This window comes from Notolabrus celidotus, chromosome 1 (genome assembly GCF_009762535.1).
Source record: "Notolabrus celidotus isolate fNotCel1 chromosome 1, fNotCel1.pri, whole genome shotgun sequence".
Lineage (NCBI taxonomy): Eukaryota > Metazoa > Chordata > Actinopteri > Labriformes > Labridae > Notolabrus > Notolabrus celidotus.
This window is the reverse complement of record NC_048272.1, coordinates 37,457,783-37,471,422: the sequence shown is the minus strand read 5'-3', so window position 1 is coordinate 37,471,422 and position 13,640 is coordinate 37,457,783. Positions and strand designations below refer to the sequence as shown.

The 13,640-nt window shown below is 43.2% G+C and overlaps 1 protein-coding gene across 2 annotated transcripts in view; it reads right to left on the bottom strand.

Moving 5' to 3' along the window:
• The window catches only part of hdac11 (histone deacetylase 11), a 50,548-nt gene that overhangs the window by 17,900 nt on the left and 19,008 nt on the right, over nucleotides 1–13,640 (bottom strand). For both annotated transcript variants that reach the window (XM_034680767.1, XM_034680692.1), the window contains exons 6-7: nucleotides 11,614–11,656; nucleotides 1,654–1,730 (exon numbers count right to left, since the gene is read on the bottom strand). In XM_034680767.1, the coding sequence (XP_034536658.1) occupies nucleotides 1,654–1,730; nucleotides 11,614–11,656 (120 nt within the window). The remainder of the gene's footprint in view (nucleotides 1–1,653; nucleotides 1,731–11,613; nucleotides 11,657–13,640) is intronic.

The window sequence follows — 13,640 nt, the reverse complement described above, 5'->3', positions numbered from 1 at the left end:
TTATCCAAAGTAAAGAATCAGGCTGTTGAACCTTAGTTAAATAAAAGTAAGAGGAGCTTTTTGTTCAGGGAACTCATTTTATATCTTGGGAAGGATCACAGAAAGGACAAGACTTTAGAAACAAATAAAAGCTTAAAGGGACAGTACACCAGCAATAGAAAAAGTCTAACACGGGACTTCCACCAGATCTGTGTCCAGTCCGTCTCCGATCCGCTGCGGTCCGGCTCTGCGCTCTCTCGTCCATCAACACCCACCGGTTGTGTTTTCTGAACGCAACACAGAGCAGGACTGTCGGACAGCTGGAGTCATGTGACCTAGGTTTTCCTGCTGTAATTACTGAATCAAGGATTCTCCTCCTCCTCTCCTCATCCATGTTGTCTTTCTGGTCCTCTGAAAACCTTTGACCTGTTGACTCCAGGCCTGGCTCCGCTCATCATGATGGTTTGTTGTTGTAGTTAAGTGAAATATGATCTGGTGATAACACAGAGTGTTTTATTCTGAAAATTAACGGGATGTTTTCATTTTGTTTTGGTGCCTGACTTCCTGTCCCGCTCCATCTGCTCTGTTGAGATTGATGCATCGTGCTCTGGCATCCGTCAAAAATAGAAGCCTTGTGTATCTGATCCAGAGGGTTGCGACCTGACGGATTACAGATGCAGCCAGAACGCAACGGAGCGGATCCAGTGGAAGTTAACACATTGACTAGAATAGAAACCTATCAGATCCGGTGCTGTGACGGATCAGAGACCGGACCGGACCGGACACGGATCTGGTGGAATTTGACCGTAACTGTATGGGTCATTTAAAACAAGGGCTGTTTTTTAAACCGCCTACTATACTAGCAGTACGTACTGATTTGGTCTAAATTCAGTATGTAGTATGTGATCAAGAGCAAAATCTGAAGTATGCCAAAACTACCCGGATGTCGTACTGATTCAGGAACTGGTCTCAGTCTGCAGTGGACCAGTCTCCCTTGCATACTGTTTCCCACAATGCACAGCGCTAACGTTCTGCTTTTTTTAGGTGCAGTGAAAATGATTAAATTCCATATAAACCACTTCTTAACTTCTTAAATCATTAGTGATGCTAAAGAAGCAGTTTCTCTATTAGCTTGAACGTTGTTTACTTCCGCTTTCTGAAACCAGAAATCCAGCGACACCTGACCCAGCATCCTGCAGACCAGATCCAACAGAACAGTCATACTACAGACTATATTCAAACACAGTATGCAGTATGCAGTAAGTACTGCATACTATTTTGGTAGGTAGTGTATGACAGGTGGTTTCGAAAACAGCCAAGGAGAGTGTTGAAGGATTTAAAGGATTTTGATTCTGTGTAGCATCATTCTGTTGTATTCAGGTTGTATTTTTTAATGTGTTTCTGAACTGAACAGTCTCCTTACTTGAAGCAATCTGAGTGAGTCACAGCACACTTTCCTTGACGGCTAGAGGTAGGTTTGTTTTAATGAAATGAGGTGTTATACAATCCCGTAAACATTATCACGCTTACCTTGTCATATACCTAATTTAATGTGACCAAAAGATATTACTTTGTGTGCTTTCCAACCATCACATTTATGTTTCCAGCTGCTCCAGGTAACTGTTTGAGTGAGTCTTTATAAGAGGGCTACATTGTGCATGACATCAGTCTTACCTTGATGGCCAGAGTGATGTCAGCGTAGGCGCAGAACCCCCCTCCCCTGTCCCCAGAGCAGTGGTGGAAGCCTCCTCCTGGGAAACAGGAAATGCACGGGCTCAGTGTTCGGGCCGTTAAACAAGCGGAGCAGGTCACATCACACAGCACATCTGAGGAGTCTATTATTCTAAACGACCATAATTGCAGATTTAAACTAGGCTGTTATTGAGTTTATAGCAGCTTATAAAAATGTCTGCTGTTCCCCTGTGGTACAACAATGGGAGGACTGACACCACAATAGCCCGCTCAATGGCTCCTTAAATGCCTGGAGAGTAGTAACGTACGGAGACGGAGGGGGAAAAACTGTAAAGAGCCTTTTTTTTAACAGGGATGATAACCATTAATTCAGGTTAAGAGTTATAGTACCCTCTGCCCCACTATGCTCATGTTCATTAAGCTATAGTGTAGAGTGGAATATTAATAAAGGCCAGGAAGGCGAGGGCTGAAATATGATTATCATTTATTGCCCGGCTTGCAGAAGCAGCCTTTCTAAAGCCTCAATGTCCTGGTTGTGTTGAGACACACAGTATGCAGATGTCAGACGCATTTGAATAGCCTTCATATCTATATTAAAATCATGTTTATTGATGCAGGACAATCTTTCCCACAGATTCTTCAACAGACAGAGAGAAAGAGCTGTGCAAGCAGAAGGTACAAAGTAAAAGTCTGATGCAGCTTTTTTTTGTTTCCTGCTTGGCACAAACGGTGGAGGGGAGGGGTGAAGGATCACCCTGGCTTTTCAGCCAAACACAGTCCTGTTCTATCAGTCGGGCCAATGATGGCAACATTTCAGAGGAATATGTATAATTTTTTCCTCTGGATAAGAATCAAATTAAGAGGGCCAGTGGTAAGATACCATATGAGTGTTAGTCGTTGCCCTCTAAGAGCTGTTACTGTTGAGTTTATCTACATGCACTTTAGCAAATCCCTGAGCTATGCAAATGTGTCTTCAGTTTAGTTTCAGGAGAGGCAGGCTGTGTCAGAGTGAAGGCACACATTAGAACCAAGCGGCAACCTCCGGTCTCAAAATATGAAGCCCATGCAGAAGTGTAATAAACTGCAATTTATCGATATCCGCTTGAAGCTGACTGCAGAAACACCGGAAATCACATACACACCAATTCAAAGAAGATGATCTTTACAGCAGAAATAAACATGTTTACAGCCTGGTTCAAAAAACAGCTTGGCTCTACGTAGCTAATTTCGGCACACACTGTACGAGGGGTACATTTTTTTCTAATGCAACGGTTCAAAACATATTAAGATTACGAGTTTTTGCCCAAATAAGGACATGACTGACTTGACTGACAGACGGGAACACATATCTGTTTGCTAGGAGGCTCAAACCCCGCCTCTTTACCTCACACTAAGTTTGGTTGAGTTCAGTATTTCCAATATGGCTCCCGCCAGTGTTGTAGTACTCGAGTCCAGGACTCGGACTCGAGTGCGACTGGAGTCATGTTTTGCAGGACTCATGACTCGGACTTGGACTCGAGCACTGATGACTCATGACTTGACTTGGACTTGAGCGCTGATGACTCGGACTTGGGGTTGGACTCGAGCATTGACTGCAAGAGGACCCGGATGATAGAGAGGACTTGGGCTTATATATTTATACCAACTGTTTTAATGTTCATTTTAGATTTTGCATGTTTCATAAAATGTATTCCGTTCAAAGCGAGGGCTGGCACGAGCGTTCGCCTGAATGCGCATTCACGTGACGTCTGCCAGGATTAAAAGACGCTACCAGCCGAGCATTTTTCTTTCAAAGATTTCACAGTAAATGCAGCGAGAGCAGAGCAACATGTTGGAGATTTAAGAGACCCATCAAGGAAAGAGACCAGCTCAAACTTTAACAGACATCTGTACTGGATGAACCCAGAGAAGAGAGAGAGAGATGCTAAAGGTTCTTGAGACCGTTTATCACTTCACTGTGTTAGTATAACGGTAATATAAGCGACTAAAGTAACTAAACCAAAGTTATTAAGTTGTTTGATTAGTTAGAATTCTGATTAACAGTGTTAGGGCTGAGTTTATTGGACACCGGCAGGGATCCCAGTGCAGCAGAATCTCTGAGCGCGTCCCCTCATCAACAGAAGCACGGCGCGCATTTACGCACGGCACACAGCGCTGTGGCTTCATTCATAAACTAATCTCCAGACACACCGGCCAGATTTCATTAGAATCTCACTGCAGTGGCAGTTAGACCTCGTCAATTTACTAAAATCAAAAGTGAAAATCAAACCGGCCACGGCGCTGGGGGAGAGCGGATCGTACAGGATCAGACACATTTTAAATGCCCAGGAAAAACTGCAGATTCTCTGTTGTCATATTAAACAAGATAGTTTTATCACCAAACAGTCTGTAGCGTCCTCGTGCTCTAACGTCTTCTGGTGAAAAAAAAAAAAACATTCACCTCTTCCTGTGTCCGCCCCTCATATCTTACCTGCCCATCCAGGTGATAACCATCAAACTATCAAAATGCTTACTAAAATCAAATAATAATAGTGCACATGACATTGCCCTTAATATAAAAAACAACAAATAAATAACATAAAGTAAAATGATTCTGAATATATTAGAATAATTAATATTTATGGCATAAAATGATGGAAATAGCTCCAACACTAATGTTAATGAAATAAATGTGTTTCCTACACATCCAGAGGTCCCACACAGCCAGTCTAACAGTCAATAGTTTGGATTCAAACGGCTGCGCTCCTTGTAATATATAATATTACCGGTAAGGACTCGACTTGGACTCGGACTCAAGTCATGAGGACTCGACTCGGACTCAAGTCATGAGGACTGAGGACTCGACTCGGACTCGGATTTGGGGACTCGACTACAACACTGGCTCCCGCTGATGATTTACTTCAAAACAGCGCTCAGTAACAGATGGGTGACATCACGGACACTACGTCCATTTATTATACGGTCTATAATTAGAACCTCATATCTTCGAGCTGTGTTGATATCTGACATGTTTTTCTGAAACAGAAGTTGGAGCATTAAGAGTCAGACTAGAATCTTTGAAATAAAAGCAGTGGCCTTACAACAACATATGAAATCAGAGTTGAGTACTTGTGTAACTAATCAATGTTTAGGTTTCTGTTAACTAACATCATGATTTAAAGGGGACATATCATGCTTTTTTCATCAATATATATTGGTCTAAGAGGTCCCAAAAACATGTCTTTAAAGTTTATGCTCAAAAAAACACTTTGAAATCAGATTTTGGCATGCCTGAAAAGTCCCCTTCTTCATTCCTCATCAGAACACTCTGTTTTCCCTCTGACCACGCCCCCTCCGGAAGTGGATGTGCCTCGGCTCTCCAGCACGTTGATCTAATGTTTACATGTTGGCTGAATATACACGGCTGCTCAGAGATCGCGTTACTTCAACCCTCTGAATCTGATCCTGATGGAGAGGCGCCTGTAGCAGGACCTTTCTGAACGATTGGTCACAGATTTAGTGTTTCTTGTTGTTTTATTTGTCAGTATGTAGACGTGTGTCTTGGTACACAGCTACGAACATGTAGCTATGTGGCTATGCTAACTAGCGCTAGCACTTATCCATGATAAATAAAAATCATCCACTAGATCTTCAAATCTGCAGACGTGGGGAGTAAAACCGACCTCTGCCAGAAAGGCAGCAGGACCTTTTATGAAGGATTGGTCACAGATTTAGTGTTTCTTGTTGTTTTATTTGTCAGTATGTCGACGTGTGTCATGGTACACAGCTACAGCTACAGCTACAGATACAGCTACAGCTACAGCTATGAACATATAGCTATGTGGCTATGGTAATTAGCGCTAGCACCTATCCATGATAAATAAAAATCATCCACTAGATCTTCAAATCTGCAGACCTGGGGAGTAAAACCGACCTCTGCCAGAAAGGCAGCAGGACCTTTCTGAACCATTGGTCACAGATTTAGTGTTTCTTGTTGTTTTATTTGTCAGTATGTCGACGTGTGTCTTGGTACACAGCTACAGCTACAGCTATGAACATGTAGCTATGTGGCTATGCTAACTAGCGCTAGCACTTATCCATGACAAATAAAAATCATCCACTAGATCTTCAAATCTGCAGACGTGGGGAGTAAAACCGACCTTTGTGTTTATTAAGACAGCCTACAACTAGCATGCCTCCCTCCTAAGCTCCTTGTTAGCACACATTTGTGCAGGTAATGAAAAACGGGGGAGGGATTCAGTATTATTTTATACAGTCTATGGGCTGAACAAGCTCCGAGCTCTGACTCCGTGACAGACCGGATATTGTTGTTACGTAACAAAAACACGGAAGTCTGAAACGGCTCGTTTCACACACATTTACAGAAAGGTGTAGAAATCAGAACAGGGGCAGAATGGATTTTTTTCATTCTCGGGGGGTTTGTAGACATGCCAGGGACACATATTTCAGGTAAAGAACCATTAAAAAGTCAATTTTGCATGATATGTCACCTTTAAAAACCTCACGATAAGAAACGTATGGTTGTCCAGATGTTACTGCATTCAAAAAACAGGGACATATTTATACTGAATGTATCATCAAACAGTTTACTGATAACAGAAGTGCACATACTGAGTAACTCTTTAACTTCACTATGTTTGTTTTTTTTTTATCTTAAAATATCCTGAACATGAAATTATTGTTGTTCTTATAAAATAATGTTTAAGCAATGTTAAAAATGTACTAAAGATAGGTAAAAGAGTGAAAATGCCATCGTCTTCTCCAAACAAAAAACAAAGTGCGTATTTTTGGTGTATTCTTATACTAACCAGACACACAATCCACAACATGATCTGGTTTCGGTGACACATTTGTGACCTTTGTGACTGAACCCACTACTTAGACAGTAGTGACACCTCTGTGATCTACGTTAGCACCCCTGAGCAGTCCGTCAGCAGCTCTGGAGGATTCAGATGTGATCTATGAGCAGCTCAGACTGCAGCTCTCTGATTCTTGAGAGATGAAATGGAGTTAAGGCTGATTTATACTTCTGCGTCTCCCCTACGCAGCAGGGGCTGACGCGGACATGAGCCCCACATACTTGTGCGTCGGTGTGTCTGTGTCGCGCAGCAATTCTCCGCCGAAACGCCTGAGGGCAGTGCGGTCTCTCTCAGGGTTCCCACTCTTTTCCAGAGATCATTTTCCAGGACATTTCCATGACATTTTCATTGATGATCAAGCTGGTATGACAGTCTAAATTGAGTTCCTAATTTAGTTCCTAAATAGTCTAATATGTTCCTCTCAGTGGAAGTCTACATTGAAAGACGTGAAGTCTATGGCTATCAATGAAATCATCTCTTACATACTTAAAAATTATGGCAAATTGATAATAGAATAATACAACCACAGATGTACAGCACTTCACTTTATTAGTGCAACCAAGTAACAATGATGGGCAACTCTCATCTCAGCTTTCTCTTTTCTCAATAAATATGAAATGAGCTAAGAAAAAAACAAAAGAGGTGAGAAAATTGTCCAAGGACCCCCTCATAATTGTAACACAGATTAAGCACATTAGTGATGTGTCATGATCAAAAGCTGCGGCTCTGAGAGTCGATGCTTTATAGTGAATCAGAAGAGCCAGCTCACATCGAGAGAGCTCCCAGTTTGTTCCTTTCTCTGCTTAGCTCTCACAGTGCTCAGCCCCAGCTCTGCTCACAGCAGAACTTTGTTATGATTGGTCAGCATGGCGGCCATGCGGCCAATCACATGTGAGGATATAGGATACAGGTGATGGAGGGGAGGCTGTGTATCGTGGCTTCATCTGTTCCTTCTGAGAGAGTCTTCTTGAAGAGAAATCGGATCAGACCATCCAAGCTGAGGCATCTGATTGTTCTCAATGCCAACCTGAGGACATTAATAATGTTTGCTCCAGTTTGGTTCTGGTTGTGTTTACTTGAGTTGGTTCTGGTTCTGGTTCTATTTGTTGAGTTCGGTTCAGTTCTGGGTCGGTTCTGTTACGGTTCAGTTCGGTTCTGGTTCAGTTCTGGTACTGTTCTGGTACGGTTCGGTTCGGTTCGGTTCTGGGTCGGTTCTGTTACGGTTCTGGTTAGGTTCTGGTACTGTTCTGGTACAGTTCTGGTTCGGTTCGGGTTCGGTTCTGGTTCGGTTCTGGTACGGTTCTGGTTAGGTTTGGTTTGGTTCTGGTACTGTTCTGGTACGGTTCTGGTTCGGTTCTGGTACGGTTCTGGGACGGTTCTGGTTCGGTTCTGGTTAGGTTTGGTTTGGTTCGGTTCTGGTACTGTTCTGGTACGGTTCTAGTTCGGTTCTGGTTCGGTTCTGGTTCGGTTCTGGTTCGGTTCTGGTACTGTTCTGGTTCGGTTCGGTTCTGGTACTGTTCTGGGACGGTTCTGGTTCGGTTCTGGTTGGGTTCTGGTTAGGTTTGGTTCGGTTCTGGTTCAGTTCTGGTACGATTCTGGTATGGTTCTGGTTCGGTTCTGGTTTAGTTCTGGTACAGTTCTGGTTCGGGTCTGGTTGGGTTTGCTTGGGTTTGGTTCTGTTTGCATGAGTTTGGTTCTGGTTCTGTTTGCTTAACTTTAGTTCTGGTTCTAACCCTAACCCAACCCAACCCTAACCTTAACCCTAATCCTAACCCTTACCCTAATCCTAACCCTAACCCTAATCCTAACCCTAACCCTAACCCTAACCCTAATCATAACCTTAACCCTAACCCTAACCCTAATCCTAACCCTAACCCTAATCACAACCCCAACCCTAACCCCAACCCTAATCACAACCCCAACCCTAACCCTAATCCTAACCCTAATCCTAACCCTTACCCTAATCCTAACCCTAACCCTGACTGTAACCCTAACCCCAACCCTAACCCTAACCACAACCCCAACCCTAACCCTAATCCTAACCCTAACCCTAATCCTAACCCAAACCCTAACCCTAATCCTAACCCTAACCCTAACCCTAATCATAACCCTAACCCTAATCATAACCCTAACCCTAATCATAACCCTAACCCTAACCCTTACCCTAATCCTAACCCTAACCCTAATCCTAACCCTAACCCTAACCCTAACCCTAATCATAACCTTAACCCTAACCCTAACCCTAATCCTAACCCTAACCCTAATCACAACCCCAACCCTAACCCCAACCCTAATCACAACCCCAACCCTAACCCTAATCCTAACCCTAATCCTAACCCTTACCCTAATCCTAACCCTAACCCTGACTGTAACCCTAACCCCAACCCTAACCCTAACCACAACCCCAACCCTAACCCTAATCCTAACCCTAACCCTAATCCTAACCCAAACCCTAACCCTAATCCTAACCCTAACCCTAACCCTAATCATAACCCTAACCCTAATCATAACCCTAACCCTAATCATAACCCTAACCCTAACCCTAATCCTAACCCTAATCCTAATCCTAACCCTAACCCTAACCCTAATCCTAACCCTAATCCTAACCCTAACCCTAATCACAACCCTAACCCTAACCCTAATCCTAACCCTAACCCTAATCCTAACCCTAACCCTAATCACAACCCCAACCCTAACCCTAACCCTAACTCTAACCCTAATCCTAACCCTAATCCTAATCCTAACCCTAACCCTAATCACAACCCCAACCCTAACCCTAACCCTGACCCTAACCCTAACCCTAATCCTAACCCTAATCCTAACCCTAACCCTAACCCTAATCATAACCCTAACCTTAACCCTAATCACAACCCCAACCCTAACCCTAATCCTAACCCTAACTCTAACCCTAATCCTAACCCTAATCCTAATCCTAACCCTAACCCTAATCACAACCCCAACCCTAACCCTAACCCTAACCCTGACCCTAACCCTAACCCTAACCCTAATCCTAACCCTAATCCTAACCCTAACCCTAATCCTAACCCTAACCCTAACCCTAATCATAACCCTAACCCTAACCCTAATCACAACCCCAACCCTAACCCGAACCCTAACCCTAACCCTAGGTTTAGGGTAAGAATGGTTTTGTAACAGAATAAATGCAAATTTATTGGGAAATTATAAGGATGCTCATAAAAAGATTGTTAAAGGGTTTTTAACACAAACCATTATTTTTTGCAAAGTTAAGGTAAAACATATGGCTACAAAAGATCCTAAATTAAGAGCCGTTCGGGAGTCGAAAAAGCCGGCTCTTCTTTGGGAGCCGAGTCAAAAGAGCCGGCTCTTCTTTGGGGGCCGAGTCAAAAGAGCCGGCTCTCTGAAAAGAGCTGAACTTCCCATCACTAAAGAACATGCTTACTACCATTTGCACTCTTAGATACCCTTGGAACTATTTGTATTGTAAAACGTATCACTGTAAATCCTTCAGACCTGTACCATAGTGATAAACAGATAACACTTAAATTTGAATAATGTAAATCCCACTTGTATCCTTTAAAACAGAGGGTCATTTCATTCCTCGTGGACTCAACATGACAGCATTTATACTTTTCAAGTAATTGATCTTAAACGCTTTCAGAAAATTAACAGTAGCAAGACTCACATATCCCTTCAAGCCACCAAATGGTATCAGAACAATGGTGTATATGCTGTTTTGTAATGACACAGCACAATTTTATAATTTATTAGAAAATTTATTCAAATTATTTCACGGACCCCCATGCTATGGTTCACGGACCCCCAGGGGTCCCAGGACCCCACTTTGAGAACAACTGTGCTAGAGTAGGGTAACTGAGCTCTCAGCCTGCAGGGAAAGTTGTGAGGCACAGACCTCCAAGCTCTCTGCCCGACTCCACTGGTCACACTATAACTTAAATATAAGACTCTTTGAATCAAAAGAGCACTCTACAAGGTTCATATACCATAAAACATAAACAATATACCCCTGTTTTCTGTGAATGCATGATTATGAAGTGAAAGAAGTAAGATGTGAAAAAAGTTGCACAGTGTCGCTGTCTTTTCCAGCAGAGCGTGAACTCAACTTTCAATGAATGGGGATGTGTTTAGTTAATCAGGTCAGGTCGCATGCAGCCATGTTGGAATCATTTTCCAGGACTATCTGTGATTTTCCAGGACATTTTACTTTTTCTCCCATTTTCCAGGTGTTTTCCAGTACTGGAAAACTGGTCGACTGTTTTCCAGGTTTTCCAGGTTTTCCAGGACGCGTGGGAACCCTGCTCTCTGATAGCCGGCCGCCTGCTTCCGGTCCCGCTACGATCTCTGTTTACTTTTCCACAGAGTTTCAGAGCGTGTTATGTTAATCTACAGCTGATACATGTTGCTGTTTATCATACAGACATGATTACATGAAGAATAGAGAGGAGGAGATGAACTACACGGCCGATGTGCGGCCGATGTCCGGGATCCCGGAAGTGTTGTAAATGGGGGAAAGACAAAGCCGCCGAGTGGACCAATCACAGAGCTTGCGGTCCGCGTCGGCTCTATGGGGAGTTACATTTTGGAGGAGGTGCACGTCAGCTACATGCGTAGGCCTCGGCGTAGGTACGGGAGCTACGCGGACCCCCGGCGTAGGGTACGCCGTTGATTCAACGCAGAAGTATAAATCAGCCTTTACACCAGAACAAAAATATAGTTATTAACGGGTTTTGATAATTGGGGCAAAAGGATTAAAAAACAGGCTTCACTTTTGACTATAAAAAAGATTAAGTTGGGATGCTGCTCTTTCCCTCAAAGCAGAATTTGGCCCTGAATGTTCCTGATAATCAATTATTCATTCAACAAAATGGGTCCAGTGTCTCGGTAAGTAGAAATGACATGTAGACCTCAAGAACCAGGGACCTACCTGCTTATCTCACCATCAGACTACAACCTGATCTACTTCGTAGGGACTGCAGAGACTGACAAGGACGGGTAACTCACTCTCACATGTTGGGTCTAAACCAGCGGGTTCAGTGGAAAGGTTGTTTATGTATGTTTGAGAGTATCTATACCAAGAACTCACCTACATTGATAGCCCATCCTCGGTCAGCAGCCAGTTTTCCTGCCTGTAGACAGAATATCAGAGTACATTTTTCACTGTCGACAAAGAAAGATGTTTGAATCTGACCCTTTCAGGCAGAAACACAATTTCAATTTATGGAGGAAAATGACCTTTTCCAAACAAACAAAAAAAATGCATCAAATTAACATCAAGCAGCTTTTGTGAAATTAAAAATGTGTCTCAAGGCGGTTACTTCAATTGCTGCTTTTCAGAGCAGGGCCCATATCTGCATATAACACTCCATGTGCTGTACAGAAATACAACGGCAAATGTTGGTTTTCTCATTTGTGAAGTTGACCTCCAACCATGCAGGGGGCACGTGCATAGCTTTTAAATTTACATAAACATATGAAAGGGTATTAAATGATCCTCCCCACTGATTTTTGGTTGTTTCTGTGCAGCGGCTTTTGGGTTAAAAGCTAATGCAACACTTTGAAATGTATCACCTGATCTATTACCGCTGAACTCCTCCGTCCACCCTGCTGAGATCACTCTGTGGTTTATAATTAAAAGGTCAGGGGTTTCAAATAACAGCCAATGTGTCCCCGTACAACTCCAAAGTGTGGAGGGTTGAACACAAATGGACCCTCACAGCCCTTATGTTAATGAAAGCAGTCAAATAAATGTCTAAAGTCAGAATGAGTCAGATATCCCATAAATACAGTGTTTATTAACTCATACAGATATAACCTCTCTCAATTAGCACCCTTAAGGCTTATATATACTTCTGCACCGCCCCTACACAGCACCACAGACTTCTGCGTCTATGTGTCCGTGCCGCGCAGCAATTCTCCGCCGAAACGCTTGAGGGCAGTGCGGTCTCTCTGTTAGCTGGTCGCCTGCTTCCGGCCCTGCTACGATCTGTTTACTTTTCCACAGAGATTCAGAGCATGTTATTTTAATCTACAGCTGATACATGTTGCTGTTTATCATACTGACATGATTACATGAAGAATAAAGAGGAGGAGATGAAATACACGGCCAATGAGCGGGGATCCTGGAAGTGCTGTAAATGCAGGACATACAATGCCGCCGAGCGGACCAATAACAGGGCTTGCAGTCCGCGTCGATTCTACTGGTAGTTACATTTAGGAGGAGGTGCACGTCAGCTACGTGCGTAGGCCTCTGCGTAGGTATGGGAGTTATGCCGACCTCCGGCGAAGGCTACACTGTTGATTGGACGCAGAAGTATAAATCAGCCTTGACACCTACAACTGGTATTGGTAAGGATACTTTGTAGTAGTGCTGTAGTTGAGTCAACAAGTCGAGTCCTGAGTCCTCAGTGTTCAAGTCTGAGTCAAGTCCGAGTCAAGTCCGAGTCACCAGAGAACAATCTGGGTCAAGTCGTTATTGGTAATATTATTTATTAGCAGGGCAGCTGCTTTATTCCAAACTGTTAACAGTCTGAACCTGGACTGACTGTGGGGGACCTTTTGGATTTGTTTAATTGAACCTGGACTGACTGACTTTACGACATTTATTTGTTGTTGTTTTGATTAAGGGTAATGTTATCATTAGTTTATTTTAGTACTCATTTTGATAGTTTGATAGTTTTGCTCCTAGATTGGCAGGTAACGGGTGGACACTGGGAAAAGTGAATGCTTCTTTAACAGGAGACGTTAGAGCATGAGGACGCTACAGATTGTTTTGTGAGAAACCTCTTTTGGATAATAATACTTCAGAGAAACTGCAGTTTCTGCCTCGGCATTAACAATGTATTTGATCCTGTACGATGCGCTCTCCCGTGCGTTGTGGCCGGTTTGATTTTCAGTTTTGATTTTAGTAAATTGACGAGGTCTAACTGCCACTGCAATGAGATTCTAACCAAATCCCGCCAGTGAAGAAAGTCATGTGCTCAGTGATTCTGCTGCACTGGAATCACTGAATCAATAAACTCAGCCCAAACACTATTAATCAGAATTTCAACCAACCAATCAACTCAGACCCGATGGTTTAGTTCCTTTAGTCACTAATATTACCATTAGCAT